Source organism: Phragmites australis, chromosome 2 (assembly GCF_958298935.1).
Source record: "Phragmites australis chromosome 2, lpPhrAust1.1, whole genome shotgun sequence".
NCBI lineage: Eukaryota > Viridiplantae > Streptophyta > Magnoliopsida > Poales > Poaceae > Phragmites > Phragmites australis.
Window position 1 is genome coordinate 24,753,427 of NC_084922.1, and position 22,491 is coordinate 24,775,917.

At 40.7% G+C, this 22,491-nt stretch overlaps 1 protein-coding gene across 1 annotated transcript; it reads left to right on the forward strand.

Moving 5' to 3' along the window:
• The first annotated feature begins 606 nt into the window (after positions 1 to 606).
• Positions 607 to 6,172, forward strand: LOC133904648 (vacuolar-processing enzyme-like). The gene is made up of 9 exons (XM_062346112.1): positions 607 to 924; positions 1,877 to 2,041; positions 2,621 to 2,777; positions 2,899 to 2,984; positions 3,079 to 3,278; positions 3,998 to 4,046; positions 4,134 to 4,346; positions 4,474 to 4,680; positions 5,633 to 6,172. Exons 1-9 carry the CDS (start codon positions 712 to 714, stop codon positions 5,813 to 5,815), a joined length of 1,473 nt encoding a protein of 490 aa, XP_062202096.1. The 5' UTR covers positions 607 to 711; the 3' UTR covers positions 5,816 to 6,172.
• Positions 6,173 to 22,491: the final 16,319 nt, after the last annotated feature.

Genomic DNA, 22,491 nt, shown 5'->3' on the forward strand with positions numbered 1-22,491 from the left:
GAAAATAAAACGATTAGTTGGGCAATCACAGCTCTGACCATTCTCTTCTTCTTCTACCGACTCCATTCTTTAACAAAGGAAAATCACACGAATATCCTTCCTCACAACGTTCCAAGAACTAATCGGTACCTTGAACTTAGGTCACTCTCAATATTTATTTCTTACATGATATTCTAAAAGAGAGAGTAAAAAATAAAAATTAAGAAATAAGCTTTTAATACATATATATATGTTGCTTATTTGTTAAGGTCTTTCAAATCAATTTATTATCTCATAATTATTTATGATTGTTTAAAGAGCTAATTTCTTCTATAAAAAACAAACTCTTTCTCTTTTATTTTTAAATAGCTTACCACATCAATCTTTTGCTTATATAAACATCTAATTAATATTTAAAAAACTATCTATGTTAGAGTATATTAGGAAAGGCCTTACTACATGGACGGGCGGGGGTTTACAGTGACTCTTCGTCCAGGTATCTCCTAGATTTATGTTTGAACTTTGAAGAGCCCCTAAGTTTTAGGATGTGCTTGTGATTATCACTCACTTCCCCAGGGCCGGTCCCACCTGGAACGAAGCTACGGTGCACGATAAAAGGAGACGTTGGATGCTTCCCTCCCGACCCCAACCAAACCAAAACCAAAACCCCCCAACGAAGTCCCATTCCGAATTCAATTCAGTTCGCCGTCGGCTCTTTCCTCTCCGTACTGCATGGAGGCCATGACCGCTCGCCTCCGCCTCGCGCTGCTGCTCTCCGTGTGCCTCTGCGCCGCGCAGGCGCGGCCCCGCCTCGAGCCGACCATCCGCCTGCCGTCGGAGCGCGCCGAGGCAGCGGCGGAGGCTGGAACGGACGACGACTCCGTCGGCACCAGGTGGGCCGTGCTCATCGCCGGCTCCAACGGCTACTACAACTACCGTCACCAGGTACGCGCTCCGCCTATCAAAGTCCCTGCGTGCGCACGCACGCAAGCTCCGATCATCGGTTTGGCCGCTTAATTGATTTTTTCCTTAATTCCTTTCGCTCGCTAAGATTTCGGTTTGGCACTCCATTTACTTTTGATCGTTCATGCGCCGCCGGCCCGCCGCAGACTCCGGTGCCGGTTTGTTACTGCGGCACATACATGTTTGATTTGACACGATTAATATACGAGTATGACAGGTGATCTTCCGTGAATAATTAGAGAAAGATTTTTGCGCGGCCCGTTTGGTAATACTACTCCGTAGGAAGCAGAGCCGTATCGAACTGAAGCAAGGCCTTAATTATAGGAAGATTTATGTCCAGCTCATTTCTCGTATGAACTGGATTGGGTTCTTGCTCCTATGCTTTCTTGTTTTTCTCGGAAGGGGAAGTTGAAAGGTCTCGGTAGGTGACGAAACACTTGCCTGACTTTTGGGGCCTGCATGTCAACTTGTCAACTTGTGTGTTGCAGCGTCTACACGCATGCAGGGTCAGCAACCACTGATAAGGCAAATTCTGTACAAGTCATGATATTTTTGTTAACGAAATGTCCTGATACTCTATTATTTATTTATACGTGTTTAGAGAAATGATAACTTACATCAGTTGAAAACACGAACTGGTGATATTTCTTACCATTTGCTGGATGTCTGGTTTGTTTGGGCATGATTCAGCTGAGTTTTGTTCCAAATTATAACTTGACTCTATTTTAAAAAATATTACACTAAGATAGTGGTTAGTGGGATGATAATAAGTGCTTCCTCTTTTAGACGAAAGGTTATCTGGCTTATATTGGAAGCTAAGATTTAAGCTTTGGGCTCGGTAAAGGATGATAACAAGTCCTCTGATAATAAGTGGGATCCGTAAACGATTATAATAAGCTAATAAGTGCTATGTTTTGGGCACTGTAATTTGCAGGCGGACATCTGCCATGCGTACCAGATCATGAAGAAGGGGGGTCTCAAAGACGAGAACATCATTGTCTTCATGTATGATGACATCGCATACAACGGGGAGAACCCAAGGAAAGGTATCATCATCAACCATCCCCAAGGTGACGATGTCTATGCTGGGGTCCCAAAGGTAAACAAAACTTAACACTAGTTAAGATGCTCTAAGATTACCTTACTATTTACTGGAGTAGTACCACCTCAAAAACATTTACTGCAGTAGTTGTGACAAAACATCACACTGTGACAGTATATAATTTAAGTTTTAACCCCAAAAATATCAGTAGCAGCATGAAAATGACTGAATGCCTTAATCTACATCGTCGTGGCGTCTTTTGTCAATTTCTTGTGAACAAGGAAAGCTGGATTGATCCACCACGATTTGGTGGAGACAAAGCAAGAACAAACATAATTAGTTAATTATTTTTCAACGAAAGAAGTACAATTTTTGACCTCTATACTAACATGACGTCAAGACATCAAGGATATATATAGCTATTTTATAATTGTGAGCACCCGTGCCTAGTCTAGGACTTGCCTGGGTGGATATGTTACACCATAAGTACCCTAACCGATTGTGCTATGCTCCGTTCACTAATTAGTTAATTATAATCAATATATTCTACACAATATGTCGACATCTTAAGTACAAATGGTTACACATCAATTTTCCATTCATTTGACTTAAAATTACTCATATTTTGTACTGCAGGATTATACTGGGAGTGAGGTTAACGTCAAGAATTTCTTTGCTGTTCTGCTTGGCAACAAAACCGCTGTCAGTGGTGGGAGCGGGAAGGTCGTGAATAGTGGCCCCAATGATCATATTTTTGTTTTTTACAGTGACCATGGGGGTCCTGGTGTCCTTGGTCAGTACTCAGGACAAAACTTCTTCCACATCAATCATATTAATTAGATATCAGTTTGTACATACATATGGTACTCAGAAATGGCCACAGTCACAGTTGTTTACACAGTCGAAAATTTCAGGGATGCCTACCTATCCGTACCTCTACGGTGATGACCTCGTAGATGTTCTGAAGAAGAAGCACGCTGCTGGGACCTACAAAAGCCTGGTACCAGATCAGTTATTTTGAGATTTCTGCTCTGTATTGTTGTGCTGCTTGAACCAATGGCTTCAGGTGTATCCCTGTCCGTCTCCTTTTGCAGGTCTTTTACCTTGAAGCATGCGAATCTGGGAGCATCTTTGAGGGCCTTCTGCCGAATGACATCAATGTCTACGCGACCACCGCGTCAAATGCAGAGGAGAGCAGCTGGGGGACGTACTGCCCTGGTGAGAACCCGAGCCCTCCACCGGAGTATGACACCTGCCTAGGGGACTTGTATAGTGTTTCTTGGATGGAAGACAGGTACTTGATTTCTCACATCTCTTTATTTTTCACTCCATTCTGGTATGGTAAAATCTTGTCGAGATTCTTGTCAATCCAATTCACATGTGGCACCATTGTCCAAGTCTGTTTTGGCTTCACTCACATCAGTTAGTTAACATAGTACTTAAATGATTAAACAATTAGTATGTCACTACCTGACTACCTGATATCTGTGTTAATTTGTAAGACGCCGACGATACACATCTGTTGCTATACTTTTAAATGCACATGCTAGGCAAGAAATTTATTAATACATTTATAGCAGCTGGTTTGGACCATGTAGCATGTACCGAACATGTCAGTCTAAAAAAATGAACATGTCATTGTTTTTTCTGGAATAGGTAGGAGTATCTATTAAAGGGAGAAGATTCGAAACCAAGTACAAGCACTCTGCTGCCCTTCCCAGCTCATAGACTACTTTTTGAGCTGGATCAGACGTGGTAGTATTGCTGCAGCTCGGCTGAAAAACTATGCATTTAGCTAGGCTGGCTCTAGCTGTTTTGTAGGCTGCAGCCAACAAAGAATGCATGGCGAATCTGATAGCAATGGAACTAGACTCGCATTTTTTAGCGCTCCGCGTTTTAGCGTGCCTCTAAGTGTTGGAGTTGGTTAGCTGTGCATTCTCTGTTCATTTGTTTGAAGTAAATATGCAAGCTTTCTTTCTTTTAGCGCTTAGCTAAAATTTTCAATATTGACAGTGATGTCCACAATCTGCGAACCGAATCTCTCAAGCAGCAGTACAAATTAGTAAGTGTTGTCAAACTCGAATTAATTTATAGTGAGATTAAACCGCGCTTCTATGTGCCTAATCAATGTAACTTATTGGTTGAGCAGGTCAAGGACAGGACGTATCCTAAGGACGTATACAGCTATGGTTCCCATGTGATGCAATACGGTTCTTTGGACCTGAATGTTCAACATCTGTTCCTGTACATTGGCTCAAATCCTGCTAATGACAACGCCACGTTTGTGGAAGATAACTCATTGCCGTCATTATCAACAGCTGTTAATCAGCGCGATGCTGATCTTGTTTACTTCTGGCAGAAGGTTTGCATATCATGAGGAAGCCAGTGATCTTGATTGTTGTCAGATATTTCTTTACTTGTTTCATGTCACAATTATTGTATTCATTTTGATGAACAAATAAACTGACTGGCTTCTTTATCTCATGAAGTACCGCAAATTGGCTGAGGGCTCACCTGAGAAAAATGATGCTAGGAAGCAGTTGCTTGAAGTTATGGCTCACAGATCTCATGTTGACAACAGTGTCGAGCTGATCGGAAACCTTCTCTTTGGCTCTGAGGATGGTCCGAGGGTTCTGAAGGCTGTTCGTGCACCTGGTGAACCACTAGTTAATGATTGGAGCTGCCTCAAGTCTACGGTAAGCCTCTATTGACTTCAATTTTGTTAACCAATAGCAGATTCCGAAGCTTTGATTTCAATCTGCTGTTTACCAAAACAAATTGAGTTGATATATTCGATCGATTTTGACATATGTGATTGGACCAGAACTTTACTTTCTTGTGAGTAATAATTTATTCACAATAAAAGTTTGAAACCTGGAATGTTCTACTTAAAAGTTCAGCACTACAAAAATCAGATAAAAAGAACAAAAAATGACGGATCGGATTTTCTTTCTGTTTTCTTTGATTCAAAATGGTCAAGCGTTCCTGTATGCTGTACAGAGTTTGTTCTCCTAACAGCCAGACCTTGAGTGCAGTGTGCGCGCAAACTTTCAGTGATAATATTGTCGTGTTGAATCATCTATAACACTTAAATTTGTACTAGCTAGTTGCTTTAGTTCCCAGAGTTGTCAGCTCTTAACTACTGAATATAGTTGTTAGGAATAGAACTTGTATTTAATAGCCACCGGAGGCAATAAGTACATGCCGGGAGTGCGGCGGAAAGCAGCAAGAATGAGGCGGAGACGCGCTTGGTTCTGAACGAGGCGGGACATGCAACCGAGGCAGGCGACAGCAACCGAGGTAGTACATCAGAGCAACTCGGGAGCGGACAGGAGCGCAAAGGAAGGGATGCAGACGGGAAAAGAAAAAAAACTAGTGTTTAAGGACGAATTACTGTGTCCCGAGGAGAAAAACCTAGTTATGATATCATATTAGGAATAACAATTTTTATTCGATAATACCATCTAGGAGCAATATATAGAGTATATAAGAAATACAAAATAAGAACTCTAGTAATCTAACTTATATGTCATGGATAAGGACTCTATTCCTAACAATAGTATCATCATCTAGCATCAGCTGCAGATAAAGCATGAAACGATTTTTTTTTTTTTTTTTGCATGCCTAACCTACCAATGTTTTCTTCAGGTGCGTGCTTTTGAAGCGCAATGTGGGTCGTTAGCGCAGTATGGGATGAAGCACATGCGGTCCTTTGCAAACATCTGCAATGCTGCTGTCCGTCCTGAAGCGGTGACAAAGATTGCTGCTCAGGCTTGCACTAGCATCCCTTCCAATCGCTGGAGTTCCATCCACAAGGGTTTTAGTGCTTAGTAAACCATAGGTGAAGCAAAATTAGGCATTAGCAAATACTTCAGCTATGCCACCAGACAATATTTCTTTGTTTCCTTGTTCAACAAATCCCCTCACAATCCCTGGAGATGGAGATCCATTCTTATGGGTGTTTAGTGCTTGAACCGTAGGTGAAGCAGACTTATACCAGTATTTCAGCTGTTGCACCATACCAGACTATCTTAGTTATGTCCATGTGTCCAATTTCCGATGTACATACATAGTAGCAAAGTTATTTGGCAATATTATTTGTCGTTACTGTACATATTACCTACAGCTTGTGAGCAAATGTGTAGTTTGTTCTCCCATAAATGAAGAACGCATTTGCTGCTATTTTTACATCGCTGGATGAAGTTCAGGCTTTGTTTGGAATGTGGGAATTTTTCCTGATCTTGGCAGGCTCAGTGATCTCTTGTATTTTTCAGTCATATGCAAGCCTCAAGCAAAACAATGTGATTTCATGAAGCACAGATGGTTTACATCCCTTTATTGACCACTGTTTTTCAGCAAGATCTTCTTGATTTTCTCCTTACAAAGTAGTGTAAACCAAAATTATATGCTGATGGAAAGATATCTATCAGCGAATAATCCTAGCATTTGTTGCTCAGTTGCAAATTGCTTCCATTTCCTTCCAAATTATTCTGGGATTGGTAGTAGCTACAGGCTAGTCTAGGACTAATGTCAGAAACGAACTGTAATTATTCACAAAAAAGATGTGCGCTTATTTGTACCGCCCCTCTTACATGTCTGAATTCTGGGCGTGGCTGCTCAGATGAACGTTCTTCCAAGGAAACTATTGTGGCATATCATGGCACCTGCAGAAATTTCCCAGATGAATTCTGCTTGAACAGAAACATGGTTATCTCTTCACTCCAGCACAGAACTGCCAGCCTGCCGAACATTGTTGTTGTGCTAACCTGAATGTTTGCCTGTTTCTTCAGAGACAAGAGAGGAGGAGCCCAGAAACACAACTGTCAACTCTAATGCACTGCAAGCCTGCACAGATGCACCAAATTCAGCACCAGTACAACTGCAGCTAGGTTATGGTTACCTTGCAAGTAGCAACGGCCATGCTATCAAACAGAGGGTAGCAGTTGCTTTGGTCTGCCAGGGCAATTGGGCAAAGCAAGACGGTACCATACCATTCCAACTAAAGCTCTGTGTAGGACATAGTAGTAGTGGTGCTGCTTTAATCTGCAGTTTGGGTCGCACATGTAATATATCCACAGTGAAAGCCTCAGCTCCACTGCTAGATCTGCTCTACTGTAGATTTGTAGATCAGTGAAGCAGATCTGCAACTGGAGTCATATCAAACACCCCCTTATATGTGATAAAGGCGCAGCTAAAGTTATATGTAGGTTTCCACTAGTCCACTACATTTCGAACCGCGAATGCGTGTTTTGACACATGAATTTACAGGAATCTTGCAAAATATACACAAGAAAGAACATTTTTATTTCCGGGAAGTTCCCCGTACTCCGAACGGGCCTAAGCATGGACGGTGGATTTTGTTCCGTTTCATCTGCCGTCACAAGTGCAACTGCTGTTTTGCTAGTTAGGAGGCTATCGGCTATGGGGTAACAAACACGACCAAGTTTTTAAATATGGATTGGCATCTCAGGGGACCCTGAACTAACCACAAGAGGACATGCACGGAATGCCGTGATGGTTGTGAATCCTAAGGTTCCGATCAGGCGTTCGGGCTCGCTAGTAGAGTAGGTGAAGGACTGAGTTTTATGAGGAAAGCTGACAGCATCTAGTTTCATTTTAATCAAAAGAATCTCAGAAGCTTCTAAGCATAACGTGACAGAGGAGACTGGTCAGGGTTTTTTAAATAATTTACTCCCACAGACATAAATACATATCATTTTAGATAAGACATAGTATTTAATGCATAACTTTGACTACTATTTTCTATTAGAACAAATTTATAAAATCTATTGAATTTTTTATATTATGAAATTTTTTTTCAAAATAAATCTCTCATACTTAAAAAGTATGTAATAAGTCATACACCCATTTGAATCCCATGCTCACTCCTAAATCCCTCGCTCCCGACGTGTGGACCGCCCTCTCTCTGCACTCGCTCATGCCTTACACCTGCGCATGTTCGGCCCACGTTGCAACGCATGTTCGGCCCTCGCCTCGTCTCCCCGTCCTATGCCCCGTACCCCTCCTCCCCCTCCCCGTCGCCGCTCTGCTGCAAGCCACCCTGCTTCGCACTCCTCAACCCCTTCGCCCGTGTCGACTTTGCCGCCAAGATCTGGATTTGTCCACTCTAGTTCTCGTGGAACCACTTCCCGCCGCACTACGCCGCCATCTCTAAGTCCAACATCCCCGCCGAGCTCTTCCCACAGTGCTCCATCGACTCCTCTACAGTGCCCCAACGGCCCCGATGCTGTCCGCCTGACCTGGAACGCTTGGCCATGCTCCAAAGTTGAGGCCAGCCGTTGTGTCGTACCGCTCGCCACCACCGTCTCCCCAGCTAGCGCCTCGAACCCCTCCTCCTCCTCCCCGCCACCACTACCCTACCTGCCGCTCCGCTTCAAGCCACCATGCTCCACGCTCCTCAACCCCTTCGCCCGCGTTGACTTCGCCACTAAGATCTGGATCTATCCACTCCGCTTCTCTCGAAACCACTTTCCGCCACACTACGCTGCGAGTCCAATGTCCCCGCCAAGCTCTTCCCGCAGTGCTCCACTGTCAACCGCTCCCTCCCGGATCCACATCCTCGAGTCGAATCCAAGCTGGTCACTACCCTATCAAGACCACAAGAGGACCACGCCTGTCTGCCCACCACCTCCCCAAATCACCATTTTGCATCCTCCTTCACCCGACGGATCCTTCCACTATTGGCCTCGTCGAACATCACCCCGACCATAAGCTTGAGGTGCTCTCTAGTCGTCCACCATCGCACCATCGCCCATGTGCTCTAACACTTCCATTGCTAAGGTTTCACCGCTCGATAGGTTGCCGTGCAGCCATCGGGATCTGCATCAGGCCACTGCTGGTGCTTCATGTGCCTCCTTTGCACCGCCCTCCGTGGTTCCGCACTCTCCGTGGTTCCGCACTTGCGTGCCTCCTGACGCCTGCCTCATTGCTTCTCAACCTCATCACCACCAGATTGGCCTTCGCAGGGCATCATGTGTTCCTCTCGATCCTTCTATTGCGGGCGATGTCGAGGATTAGCGCAACCATGGACGTGGTCCACACCCTATAGGGTCCACCGCACCGCCGCCCTCCTCTTCGAGTGCTGACTGTAAGTTCAGATATACTTCAATTCTTGGTATGAAAGTTTGTCAGATGTTTCATGCTTCTATATTTTGAATTGGACGATGCAAATACCACATTCATATTGCAGTAGTAGGTTTCTGTGTTTCACGTCATTGCAAATGTTTTCTTGAGTGAATGCTGATTCTTGAGATATTTGAAAACAATTACCTTGGGTTGTATAAGTCAATAGGTATGGGTAAAAAAGAAAGGCTTTAGAGTTGGCAGTATTGGCATTGGCTCACCAGATAAGGACTTTAAGTTATGTCTTTCAAGAAAAAAGACAAAACTTCAACCATCCGATATCTGATTATTTTCTGTTACTTGTGCCCATTCCTGAAATTGCCTGCCTGATGATCCTTTTAACTCGATGTCTTATTTTGCGCATTACTCATGTGATTATACTGCATATTTAGATCTTAGTGCATACATACCTAATATATTTGTATTAATCTATGATGGTATCATGCGATCCAAAATGATACCATCATATGATTGTATTAATTATTTCCGCAGGTCCTGATATATACCACACCGAAGTGCTCATATAAGCTACTGGATTGTACTCTTGCATGGAAGCAAGTATTTTTCTTTATTTTCTTTCCCCTTGTTCTATCAAAGAGCAGTCTCATGTGTAGTGCTTCTTCCCTTTTTGCATCTATATCTTAACTGTTATCATGGTGAAGCTTATTTATGTAAATTCTTCAACTGATTACCACTCCTCAAATGTAGGTATGTGCTATCAAAGCTCCTGGATTTGGTGATAACAGAATGGTCAATCTGGATGATATGGATGTATTGACTGGAGGAGAGGTTTGCTATTATCAACCAATAACCAATAATCATAGAGTTTCTTAACATGGACACTTTGCTCTGACTGAAATTGACTTTTATTTTTCATTTTAATTTGAAGGTTGTTAGCGAGGAACAAGGTCTTGATCTTGGCAAAGTCCAACTACAAATGCTTGGCACTGCTAAAAAGGTTTGTCAGCTTTCATAAATTGTTTCACTTGAGATCCAGACAGTGACATTCTCCTTCACAGGTTACGGTATCTCTTGATGATACTATCATCCTAGATAGCGGAGTTCGCAAACAGTAGATGGAGGAGAGGTGTCAACAGGTATTGTAAAAATTATCACATTTTTAGCTCTAAACTCAAGATGTTCTGGATAATAGTAGCAGGAAGCTCTTTCATTGGAATTATGTCATTTTTCATATGGATGTCCATGATAACTTAGAGAATCAATTGACAAAAGTACTGTTATGTTCAACAAAGAAAAGACTCAAGAGTGTCTATCAAAGTTATTTGAAGGTGTTGCTGTTCTCAAGGTTTGTTGCTTTTTTAGAAACTTATGTATGGTTGAAGTTTCTTTTCGAGTTCTCTTTAGTATATGCACTTAAATTGCAGATTGGTGGAGCTACCAAAGCTGAAGTTTGAAAAAAGATAGGATAATAGATGCTCTAAATGCTGCAAGGGCTGCTGTGGATAAGGGTTTGGAGTAGATAGATGACACAAATGGCTGGTATGTTAAATTGTGGTGACATCTTTGGTTGACGCATTATGCGCTTTCAATCTATTGAAGAATGTCTGAACTTCAGGTTTGGTTGGTCCTCTAACAAGACGATGATGATCACAAGATCATCTCATCTGTCATTGGATTTTGCTATATACCAACGTGTAGGATACGTCAATTTGTTATGTATCATTTAAATAGGATTCTGTAGTTGCATTATGTATACAAACTTTGACTTATTTCTCTGCATGTGTTTTACTTGTCTATTATTTTATCTCATGGATTTTCTTTCCCGTTATAACATACAAGCATGTAACTAGTCTATACATATGATTTTAAAGTTTTCAAACTAAATAGTTTGAAAAGCTATTGTTAGTCAAAATTTTAAAAATTTAATTGAATCTTTTCTAAAACGGTATGTATTTATAATTAGAAGGTGTAGATTTTTAGGCTGGAATGTAGCAGTTAGATTAGATGAATCATTGGCTCGATTAGATTAATACGAATAAGATGTAGCGGTCCATACCTAACGACGTAACGTTCGAGACAGTTTCTCCTGACGACCGAGTATCGAACCGACAAATGTGTAGCAACACTGGCAAATAGCGACGCTTTGCTTTCACTCACCCTAGGGCTTTTTGCTGGAAATTTCTTGGGATACGATCATACAATCGCACAATCTCTTCGGTGAAATCGAAGCGCAGTGAGACCTTGAAGTACAAGGATCAGATATGCGACCAAAGATAGTTATAGGTACTACTATTCTTAGTTACAAAAGGTGACATTTTGGAATACACATGCAGACAAAGTACTCTAATTTTACCCTCGCGAAAAGAAAACTGCTTCAATTTTGTTCTCTGTTGATGATGCGTAATATTTGAGTCTAAAGAATAAAGATAAGCCCATAATGTCGTGAGTTTTGGCACACACCCCAAAGCAACGGAAATTATCGGCCGAACATATATATATATTTTGTAGCCCGTGTCCATATCTAAGACAGCATCTTCTTTAGTGATCAAAGAGATTACAACGCTATGCAGACTTGAGGATGGACTCTGTACGTGTTTGTGTGTCCAGGAGAACCGAAACGTCTGCTTCTGCAAGGCTATCTGCTCAGTGCATGATTGGGAGTGGTAATTAACTTGGCTTGCTTGGTGATTAGTGTGGACCAGTGTGTTTGTGGCTAGGGTAGGTTTGACAGCTACACTGTGACACCAAAGTTGCAACCACCCCTACACAAGCATGGTTAACTCGATGCACAGGACGAGAAGCTAGCGAGATGCAGCACGAAATGAACTTGATTCTTTAATCCTGATTGAGGTTCGTTCGAGAGGTACCAACCATTCGCACCTTGTAAAGCTGTTGTGAAATAATTTCTTGGCAGATCTCTTGCACGAACAGAGCTAGCAGATGTTTTGGACATTGGCAGATTGCACTAGCTGAGCTGCTCAGGTCGCTAGATACCGTGGACAAATCGTTAGGCTTTATTTGTCCTCTCATGGAGGAGTACGTACGTACGTAGCCGTCTTTTGCTGCTTTGGTCTGCACCGCGCCAAATGCCATCGTGCGCCGCAACTGCGAAAAATGCAGCAGCTCCCTCCTTTTCCTTTTGCGCTGCGGCCTTGCATGCGCGCATGGCAGCCAGGTAGGCCGGCCTTACCTTTCCCGTCCTTCCTGTTGACTTGAAAAGATGCCACACCAATACATCTCATGTGCATAATCCGGCGAGTAGCATAAGGATATCTTGATCGTGGCGTTACGTTGCTGGATTTTCATCGTCACCTGCTCGGGAAGGACCCTATCGGAGCGCGGATAGCCGATAGATTATCTTTGGTCGTCGATATTAAGAACAGATAGCAATATAGATTAGAAGAGAGAATATGACTATAGAAGCTAGGCAAAAGAGATAAAAACGAAAGATAGATTATGTTTTGATCGATTAGTTGATTTCCTCAATCGGCTATGACTCTCTCATACTTAAAGGGTGGCAGATCTTAGTCATAAAAGATTAGAACTTTTAATTCAAATCGAACAAGACTTACAAATATGATTTGGCTATATTTTTTGATCTCCAAACTTTTATAACTAACATACCTTTCCTAATCGAACACGTAAACTCCTATATATCTGCTCGAGTATCATTTATTGTAATTCGACCTTCTTAGATTCGACTACATGCTTGACGTATCTATGTACTTGAATCTGATTAGCTCTTCCACCTGTCCAGAGACCGACTGCTGAAACAAATCGTGGTCACTGATCGCCTCACTAGTCATGACCATTGATTGTAGTCATTGGTCATGGTCATAAAGTACTATTCATTGATCATAGTTACTGTTCACTAGTCGGGGTACTATCCATTTGGTCATGTACTATTCACCGTGGTCAAAGTACTGTTTACCGTGATCAAAACACTGTTTATAGTGGTCGAAGCATTGTTTAGCGGTGGATATACTGATCGTTTGTCATCCATTAAACCAGTCATTGCTGCAATGACCACTATAAATACCAAATCTTATCATCAACACATGCCCCCTATTTTTTGTGAAGCTTGCTCACTAAAAAACATATCATCTCCCTTTCTACCTACTTAAGGCGATGATTAAGACACCGACCATAAATATTCCTTAGGACGATAGTAATCAATGCATTGGTTATATTCCTTTAAGCATCTTGCCACACGTTAGGATAAAGATTCTTTAAGTATTGCTCATTAATAGCTCTAGGCAATTTCTCTCCTTATAGACTTTCTAGAAAATAAGAAATTTGAGGGATGATACTTACAACTCTATACGGGCATTTTCAACTCAAAGACCATTTGCAAACTTGCTGTTCTTTGATTCTACAGGAATAATAGTCTTCCACACAAGGTCTTCAGTATGAAATGACTTTCCTCTTATCTTCTTATTGTAGGCTTTAGCTACTATTAATTTATCCTTCTCGATCTCCCTCAAAACCTTCAACGTTTCATCTGTCACTTTATCAATCATGCCCATCATTAAAGTATAATAATCCATAGCCGATAGATTACTCTACTTGGCCAATCTAAAAGCATTAAGATTTACTTCAACATGTAAAACAGCTTCTTAACCATAAATAAGTTTATATGATATTACTTTAGTGGCACCATATTTAGATATACGGTACGCCAACAAAGCCTCCAATAGACCTTCATGCCATATTCTAGGATGTTCCTCTATTTTTTTCATAATGAGTCTTATCAAAATTTTATTACAAGACTCGGCTTGACCATTGGTCTGAGCATAATATGAAGATGAATTGAGAAGCTTAATTTTTAATTACTCGGCAAATTCATGTAGCTGATGAACAATATGCTCTAATATAAAATTTATTATCTCATTATGTGTCACGTTCTTAAGAGGAACAACTTCAATTCACTTAGTAAAATAATCAGTAGCCACCTAAATAAAGCGATGACCTTTAGAGGATGCAGGATGTATCTGGTTGATGAAATCCAACCCCTAACTTCGGAACAGTCATGGTTTGATAATAGGATGCATCATAGTAGCAGGAATTAATTGAATATCACCAAACTTTTGACATACCTTACATCCTCTATAATACATGAAGCAATCATTAAGCACAGTAGGCCAATAAAAACTAGCTCTTTTCAATAACCACTTCATCTTGCATGTTGATTGATGCATGCCACATATGCCTTCATACACTTCTCCCATAGCAATTATAGCATCATCTGAATCCAAGCATTTGAGAAGTACAACATCCACAACTCGGCGATATAAATCATCAATCAATAATGTATATCTGAAAGCTTACTGCCAAATCTTTCTATCAACATTCTTGTTTGGATCTTTCAAATAATCAATGAGAGGCTTCCTCTAATCTTCAATTTCAGCAACTTCAACTTTTTCTCCCAATGTAGAATATACAATCGAATCCAAAAATTCGTGTTCGGTTATACAAGGATCAACACTTTCAAGTATCGGTATCTTAATCACAAAGAATTTGCATCTATTAACTTGATAACGTATGCTTATTGTGCTAAGTTATTAGCTCTGAAATTATCATTCTAGACAATAAAATCATCCGAAACAGAAATAATATCCAGATATTTATCAAGATAGCTATTTAGTGATCTATCAAAACACTGATAATTATCATAAACTTACTGGACAACTAGTAGCGAATCACCAAAAGCCTTTATGTTCCTTACACCCATGGAACTTAAAATTTCTAATCATAATAAGAGAGCTTCATATTCGACTTGATTATTGGTAAAATATACTCTAAATGACAAGATGTTTCAAAAACATCAGCTTTAGGTGTCAAAAAACAAGATTAACACCTTGTCCAACAACATAAACCGAACTATCAAAATAAAGCTTCCATATTTTAATAGATATAAAACCGACGTCTAAATCATGCTTATCATCAATATGATGGTCAACAATAAATTAGCTACAATTTGACCTTTAATAGATTTCAAAGATTCATAAGCCAAATCATATTCTATAAGTGTATAAGCCCATTTACCAATTCTACCACTTAAAATTGTCTTTTGCAACATATATTTAACTACATCAGCTTAAGATGCTACTTCACAAGTACTAGATAGCAAATAATATCTTAATTTTGTACAAGTATAATATAGCGATAAGCATAATTTTTTAATAAAGACATACCTTGTTTCCACTTCTATAAGACATCGGCTCAAGTAAGCGATTGCATGCTCTTTACCATTAATTTCTTTTACTAAAATAGCTCCAATCACATCATCTCTCGCAGCGATATATAGCTGAAAAGGCAATCCGGCTTTAGATGCCTGAAGCACTAGCGGAGTAGACAAATATTTCTTGGTTTCATCAAATGCAAATTGTTGTTTTTCCCCCTAGGGAATTTGGTCTCATTCTTCAACCAAAGTATATGTGTAAAAGTATTAACCTTCCCGGATAAGTTTGATATGAACCTTCTCAAATAATTAACCTTCCTATAAATTTCTGCATATCTCTTTTTCATGTAAGGGGTTGAACTTTTTGTATAGCTTCTATTTTATTAGAATCTATCTCTATTCCCTTCTCATGTATTATAAATCCTACAAACTTCTCAACCGATACACCAAAAACACATTTGAATGGATTCATTTTCAGATCATACCGATGAATTCTTTCAAAGGCTAAACATAAATCGGCGAAATGAGAATCATTACCATCCGATTTAACAACTATGTCATCAATATATACTTCTAATATGATACCAAATATATCATGAAAAATTAAATTCATAGCCCTTTGATAAGTAGCACTAGCATTTTTCAAACCAAATGCCATAACCACCCACTAAAATAGACCAACAAAACTAGGATAATAAAAACTCATTTTAGACATATCTTTCTCAGCTATAAAAATTTGATTATAACCAGCATTACCATCAAGAAAACTAATTATTTTATGCCCTGAAACATCATTAATTAACATGCCGGCTATAGGCATAGGATATTCGTCTTTAGGAGTAGCTATATTCAAATCTCTAAAATCAATGAAACTCATAACTTACCGCTACTCTCGTTCTCCAGCAGGTCGATATTGGAAATCCAATCATCATACCTGCATGGCCTAATAAATCCTGCTTTCAATAATCTATCTATTTCTTCTTTGAGCCGATCATACATATTAGGATTAAACCTTCTAGGAGGCTATTTATAAGGTCTAAATCCCGTTTTAATAGGCAACCGATGTTCTATGAACCCTCAGTCAAGTCCCGGCGTCTCATGATATTCCCAAGCAAAACAATCAATATTCTCTCTAAGCAGCTCAATTACTTTAGCCTTGTAATCGGCTTTCATATTTTTATTTACAAATATCGGCCTTGGAATACTACCATCACCTATATCAACTTCTTCTAAAGGATTAGCTGATGAAAAAACTTGACCTAACTTATCTAACTCATCTAAATCTTCAGTGGCCTCACAAATATCGTTCTTATCTGACCTATATTGCTCTATACACTTGTGCAATCATTCTAAATTTCTATCTCTACTCATTGATACGTCATGCCATTGAGCTGATTATCACAAGTCGGCTTTACAACCATAGGTACAAATCCATCCTTGGAGACATAAAAAAATCATAATCTAAAAAATCAAGACCCGACAAGCACTCAGCATTGTTGTATCTCCAATCAGCTGAAGCATTGGCAAAAGGAACATAGGCCGAAGTATCCGCATGAATTATTTCTGTCTCATCATCCACCCATTGATTAAAAATTGATGCAAGGTGGAAGTCACACAACCATTTTCATGAATCCAATCACGCACAAGAATAACACTATAGTTACCATGCACCTCGACGATGAAGAAGGTGGTGGATAATGTCTTGTTTCTAATAGTGAGCTCCATAGAGATAACCCCTTTAGCCTCATTAGAATCACCCACAAATACATTGGGCACCAAATTAGTTTCATTAATTCACTGTCATCTCTACTAAGCTTCTTGAAAATTGAGTATGGCACAAAATTTACAGCAGCTCCACCATTAACAAGTACCCTAAAAATCGGCTTCCCATTAATACGACCCTTCACATATAATGGCTTCAAATGATGATCTGTCTCCTTTGGCTTCTCAAAAATAGCCTCCTTTGGTCCAATTGAGCTACTTCACCTTCACGAATAGCACGAAATTCCAAAGGTAATATAAAAACCATATTTATATTAATACCTTCGATCGATGAAGCATCATTAGTATGCACCGACGAATCATCATAATCAAGCAAATCCTCATCTTCCTTGTCTTCTTGCATAAGCAGCGGTTTTGTTGCTGACAAAGGGGCTGTTGTAGGAGCTGTCATTGCATTTACCTTCAGTCTCCACACTTGCTTCGCAAGTTGCATTGACTTAACTTCATTGAAAGTATCATCCCACAACTTTTCAGCTTGCTGCTCAATTAATTCATGCTTGTGTAGCCACTGCAATCTTCTCTTTTTCATGTGAGATAAGCCGGAGGGACACTACCTCAGCTGTAGATACTTAGAAGGCGGCTTACTACTACTTGTCTCATGATTATCATCCTTTGGAACATCATAAACAACCGTAGATATATTTTCAAATTTGACCGATTTATTGCTAATAACAATCGGTCCCTTGCCAAGCTCTTCGAAAACCACTTTTATCGAACCAATTTCAATAATATGAGCAGTAGTGGTCCTTGTTTCAGCAATATTAGAATCTAAAATTTGAGTAGAAACTCCATTCTCCTTGACCCAATATATTTTCTTTACACTCTTAGCTTGTCTAACATCACTAAATTAATTTGTATGCCCCAATCGGTCATGAATAGGATGTGATATTCTATCAAAAACTAGCCTATGTGGTGTTGTCCAACCCGGATGAAAATAATTTAATTGCGCAGGAGGAGGAGGAGGCATCCGCATACTGTTGTAACCCCACGTTGGGCAAGGATAAAAAGATATCGGGGGAGGCATCCATGGCCATGGCATCGGCCTAAGTGGTAAGTGGTGAGTGAGTAGCAGCAACACAATCATCCTTTGGTTGATGATTATCAAGCACTTCTTGCTTCAAAGGTGATCTTGGTCGCTTGAGATTATTTGACCGATTCACATGAGTTTGGACAGCCTTGTCTTTTTCATACTTGGACAGAAGTTGCTTGAAAGTGAGTTTGAATTTCACAACCTTGACATTTCTCTTTGCTTTATTAATCTTCCACCTGCCAACCTACAGATGTTTGGGTTTGATCATCCTAACATTGCCATTCCCCTCGAGGGTCAAAGTGTTCACCACAACTTTGATTAATTCCTTGCCTTCGGGAGTCTTCTCAAGTAGTATTTCTCCCAGCAAATTCTTGTTCTCTTACAAAGGTTTTGGCCTATCTTCACCAACAGTTACATTTTTTCCTTTAGCTGTTTCGGCTTAAGTTAGCCGAATTAGAACACTCTTGTCTTGGAGGTCAATAACATTAACTGGGAACGGTTGCTTGTCAGCTTGCATCTCCGAGAATTTCAATCGTACTTTGTTAATGGCTGATTGAATATGTTGACGAAAAATATGCAATCATTAGTTGTATGAGAATAAGAGTTATGCCATTTACAATAAGCTCGCTTCTTTAATTCTTCTAATGGTAGAATCACATGACCATGAGGAAGCATAATCTATCCTTCTTGTAGAAAATAATAAAAAATTCTTTCACACTTTGGTACATCAAAAATAAACTTAATTTCCTATTGCCGATTCTTGGGAGGAATCGGCTTAAGAGCAGAGCAAATGAATGGTTTAGACTTAGAAGACCAAGCCCATTCGACTACACATACATCAGCATCATCATCGTTCGAATTTTCATCATACTCAAGCATATGAACATTAGGAGGATCAACTCTAAATTTATCATTTGATTTCTGAAAATTCCTAGACTCTTTAGTCTAGCTTTCTAATGCTAGAGCTCTTTGCAAAACTTGGCTAACATCCTGGAATTCATAACCTTCCAGCTTTTGCTTAAGATGAGACAACAAACTCGAATAAGCTAAGTCGGCTAATTCTTTTTCATAAAGTGTCAATTTAAAATATGGGTTCTTTGTATCTCTAAATCTTCTGATATAATCAGTGATAGGTTCATTATATTTTTCTTAACCGGTGTCAAATATGAGAGTCTCAATTCGGTATCAGCACTATAAAACTATTCATGGAATTTCTCTTCTAATTGAAACAACACATGTAAGGAATTAAGAGCAAGAGATGTAAACCAAGTAAAAGCAGTTTTAGACAATGATAAAGGAAATAATCTAATTTTTAGCACATTATTGGAACTACCTTCACCTAATTGTGCAAGAAATAGACCTATATGCTCCCTAGTCCTATTATCCTCCCTGGTAAACTTCACAAAATCAGGAACTTTAAAACCATAGGGATATGAGATTGTGTCATAGTGCTCAGGATATGACTTTTAATATGCATGAGCTTTTCTCCTAACATCTAAGCCAAATTGTTCTCTCAAAGCAGGAGCTACCTGCTCTTGTATGATTTCAGTATAATTGGCCACAAGCCTATTAGGGTTAGCTACTGGTTCAAGCGGTGGTTTAGGTATGTTCGGCACATAAGAAGTGATAGGAGGTGGTGTGGTGAAGTTTTGTTCAGGTATCAGCCCATAAGGGATACCTGATCCTTATAGTGGTATAGGTGGAAGACTATATGCTACAGTTTGGTAATAGGGTGTTTGTACATTGGGATAACTTTCGTCTCTATGAGCTTGAGCCGAAGATAAAGCATGAGGCTTAGCATATGGTGTTTGATATGGGTTTTGTGTCACATCAGTTTTAATTGCATAAGAAGGAACATGATTAGGTGCAACACTACCCGGGTTAGTTCGGCCATCATGAAGATTATTTAAATGTGCATAAGAAACACTAGTTAATGCATCAACAATAGTAGGTAAAATTGAAGCACGAGGTTTTTTCAGATTTTGTTCCTCGTGAATTTGCAAAACTAAAGGCCGAATTTTCTCAGCAAATGTATCATTAACCAGCTTTTTAACACTATTAGTCATGGTTGCACCAATAGATTGAACGATCATAATAGCAACCTCTTGATGAGAAGGAGAGGGCTGTGAACTCACATTGGCTTGTACCTTAGGGCTATGGTTGGCAGACAGTGGAGAATTTTCTTTCTTGAATACATCTTGCCAAGTCTTTACATAGCCCGAGAGCAACTGTTGCCGATGTTGCTCCAAGTCAGCTTCGATTGCCAAACGCACCTCTTCTAACAATTCTTTGTACAACGTCATAATGATGTTGTCTTTGTCAATCTCCAAAGTAGACATGTCTAGGGCTTTAGAATTAGGCTAGGAGAAAGCCGAACAACTCGGTCCTCAGGGGAGTCACCAAAGAGTGTGTTGACGTGAAAAGATATCACGCCAACACATTGAGCACCTCGTGTGCATAATCCTGTGAGTATCACCCAGGATACCTCGGTCGTGGCGTTGCGTTGTCGGATCTTCATCGTCATCCACACTCGAGAGGGATCCCGTTAGAGCGCAAATGGCCGGCAGCTTGTCCTTGATCGTCAAGATCAAGAACAGATAACAATGTATATTGGAAGAGCGAACATGACTACAGAAGCTAGGCAAAAGAGATAAAAAATGAAGGATAGATTGTGTTTTGATTGATTGGTTGATTTCCTCAATCGGCCATGACCCTCTCATATTTAAAAGGTGGTAAGTCTTAGCCGTAAGAGATCATGACTCCTAACTCAAACTGAACAAGACTTACATATATGATTCAACTATGCCTTTTGATCTCCAAACTTTCTATAACTAGCATACATTTCCTAATCGACCATGTAAACTCCCATAGATCTACCCGAGTATCCTTTATTGCAGCTTGACCTTCTTGGATTCGACTACATGCTTGACGTATCCATGTACTTGAATCCAACCAGCTCTTTCACCTATCTGGAGACCATTTGCTGAAAAGAATCATGGTCACTGGTCGTCTCACTGGTCGTGTCCACTGATTGTAGTCACTAGTTGTGGTCATTAAGTATTGTTCACTAGTCGGGGGTGCTGTCCATCTGGTCGAGTACTGTTTATCATGGTCAGAGTGCTGTTCATAGTGGTTGGAGCACTATTCATAGTGGTCGGAGCACTGTTTATAGTGGTCGGAGCACTATTCATAGTGGCTGGAGCACTATTTATTGATGGATGTAATGATCGCTAGTCGCCCATTAAGCCAGTCATTGCTGCAATGACCACTATAAATGTTAAATCTTGTCATCAACACTTCCCTTGGTAATGAAGCAAAAGGGGAAAAATCATCAAAAGCACGGGCTGGAACGTCGGCGCGTATGTGGGCATCCATCCGTTCGATCCATTCCTTCACATGCGTATATGGAAACCACGAAACTTCCTTCGTCGCATCGTGTGCATCATCTGCACTTCTGCAACGACCTACTCAGCTATGGACGGCTGCCACTCCCGTACACAATTGCCATCATCATCACGTGCACAAGTGTACAAGTGCTCAAGTGCATAAATGATTATATTAATAATGGCAGTGGCAACTTGCATAGTGGCGCAGCTAGAAGAAGATCGTTAAGGGCCAAGATAAGAGGTAGACTTAAATACATACTAAATTTGATGTTGTTTTTAGTATGTAGCTAATGAATATTAGAGTTTTCTAAATGAAATTTCTAGTCAAGAGGGGCCATGCCCACCTTTGGCCACAAGGAAGCTATGTCCCTGAACTTGCAAGGCTCGCATTTGCCTAGCTTTAGGGAGTGTTTGGTTTAGGGATGGGGTGGGATGGGAGGGGACCATCCCTATTCTTGTGGTGTTTGTTTCGGGGTCAAAGGGGATGAGATCATCCTGATCTGGGATGAGGTTATACCTCAAAAACTGAGGGACAGAGCCATTCTACTTCTCGTGTAGGCACTACGCTCACCTCTCGACCCGGTACGAAGGCCATGGAGGCACTTCTTCCGTTGCTCCTTGCCACGCTCCCCTTCCCCTCGCACCCAACCCTGCATGTCCGCCACGCGGTCCTCCTCCATCGCCTCGCCTCCAACCTGGTCTCCACCTCTGTGCTCAACTCCCTCCACCTCCTTGCCTCCCTTCCCTCCCCGTTCCCCGCCACGATGGTGGCCCACCTCGCCGTCGCTGCCTTCCTCGCGACCTCCGTGCTTAACTTCGACGCCACGCGATCGATGGAGGGTTACCCACGCTAGGCTCCGACAAGGCCTCCGCCATGGAGGACCAGTTTGAGGCCACCATCGGGAACTCGTTCTCGCGGGTCATGCTCAGGGGGTTGTTGAATGTACGTGATGTCACCTAGAGGGGGTGAATAGGCATTTCCTAAAAATTAAAACTTCACAACAGATTACAGATTCCAGATACT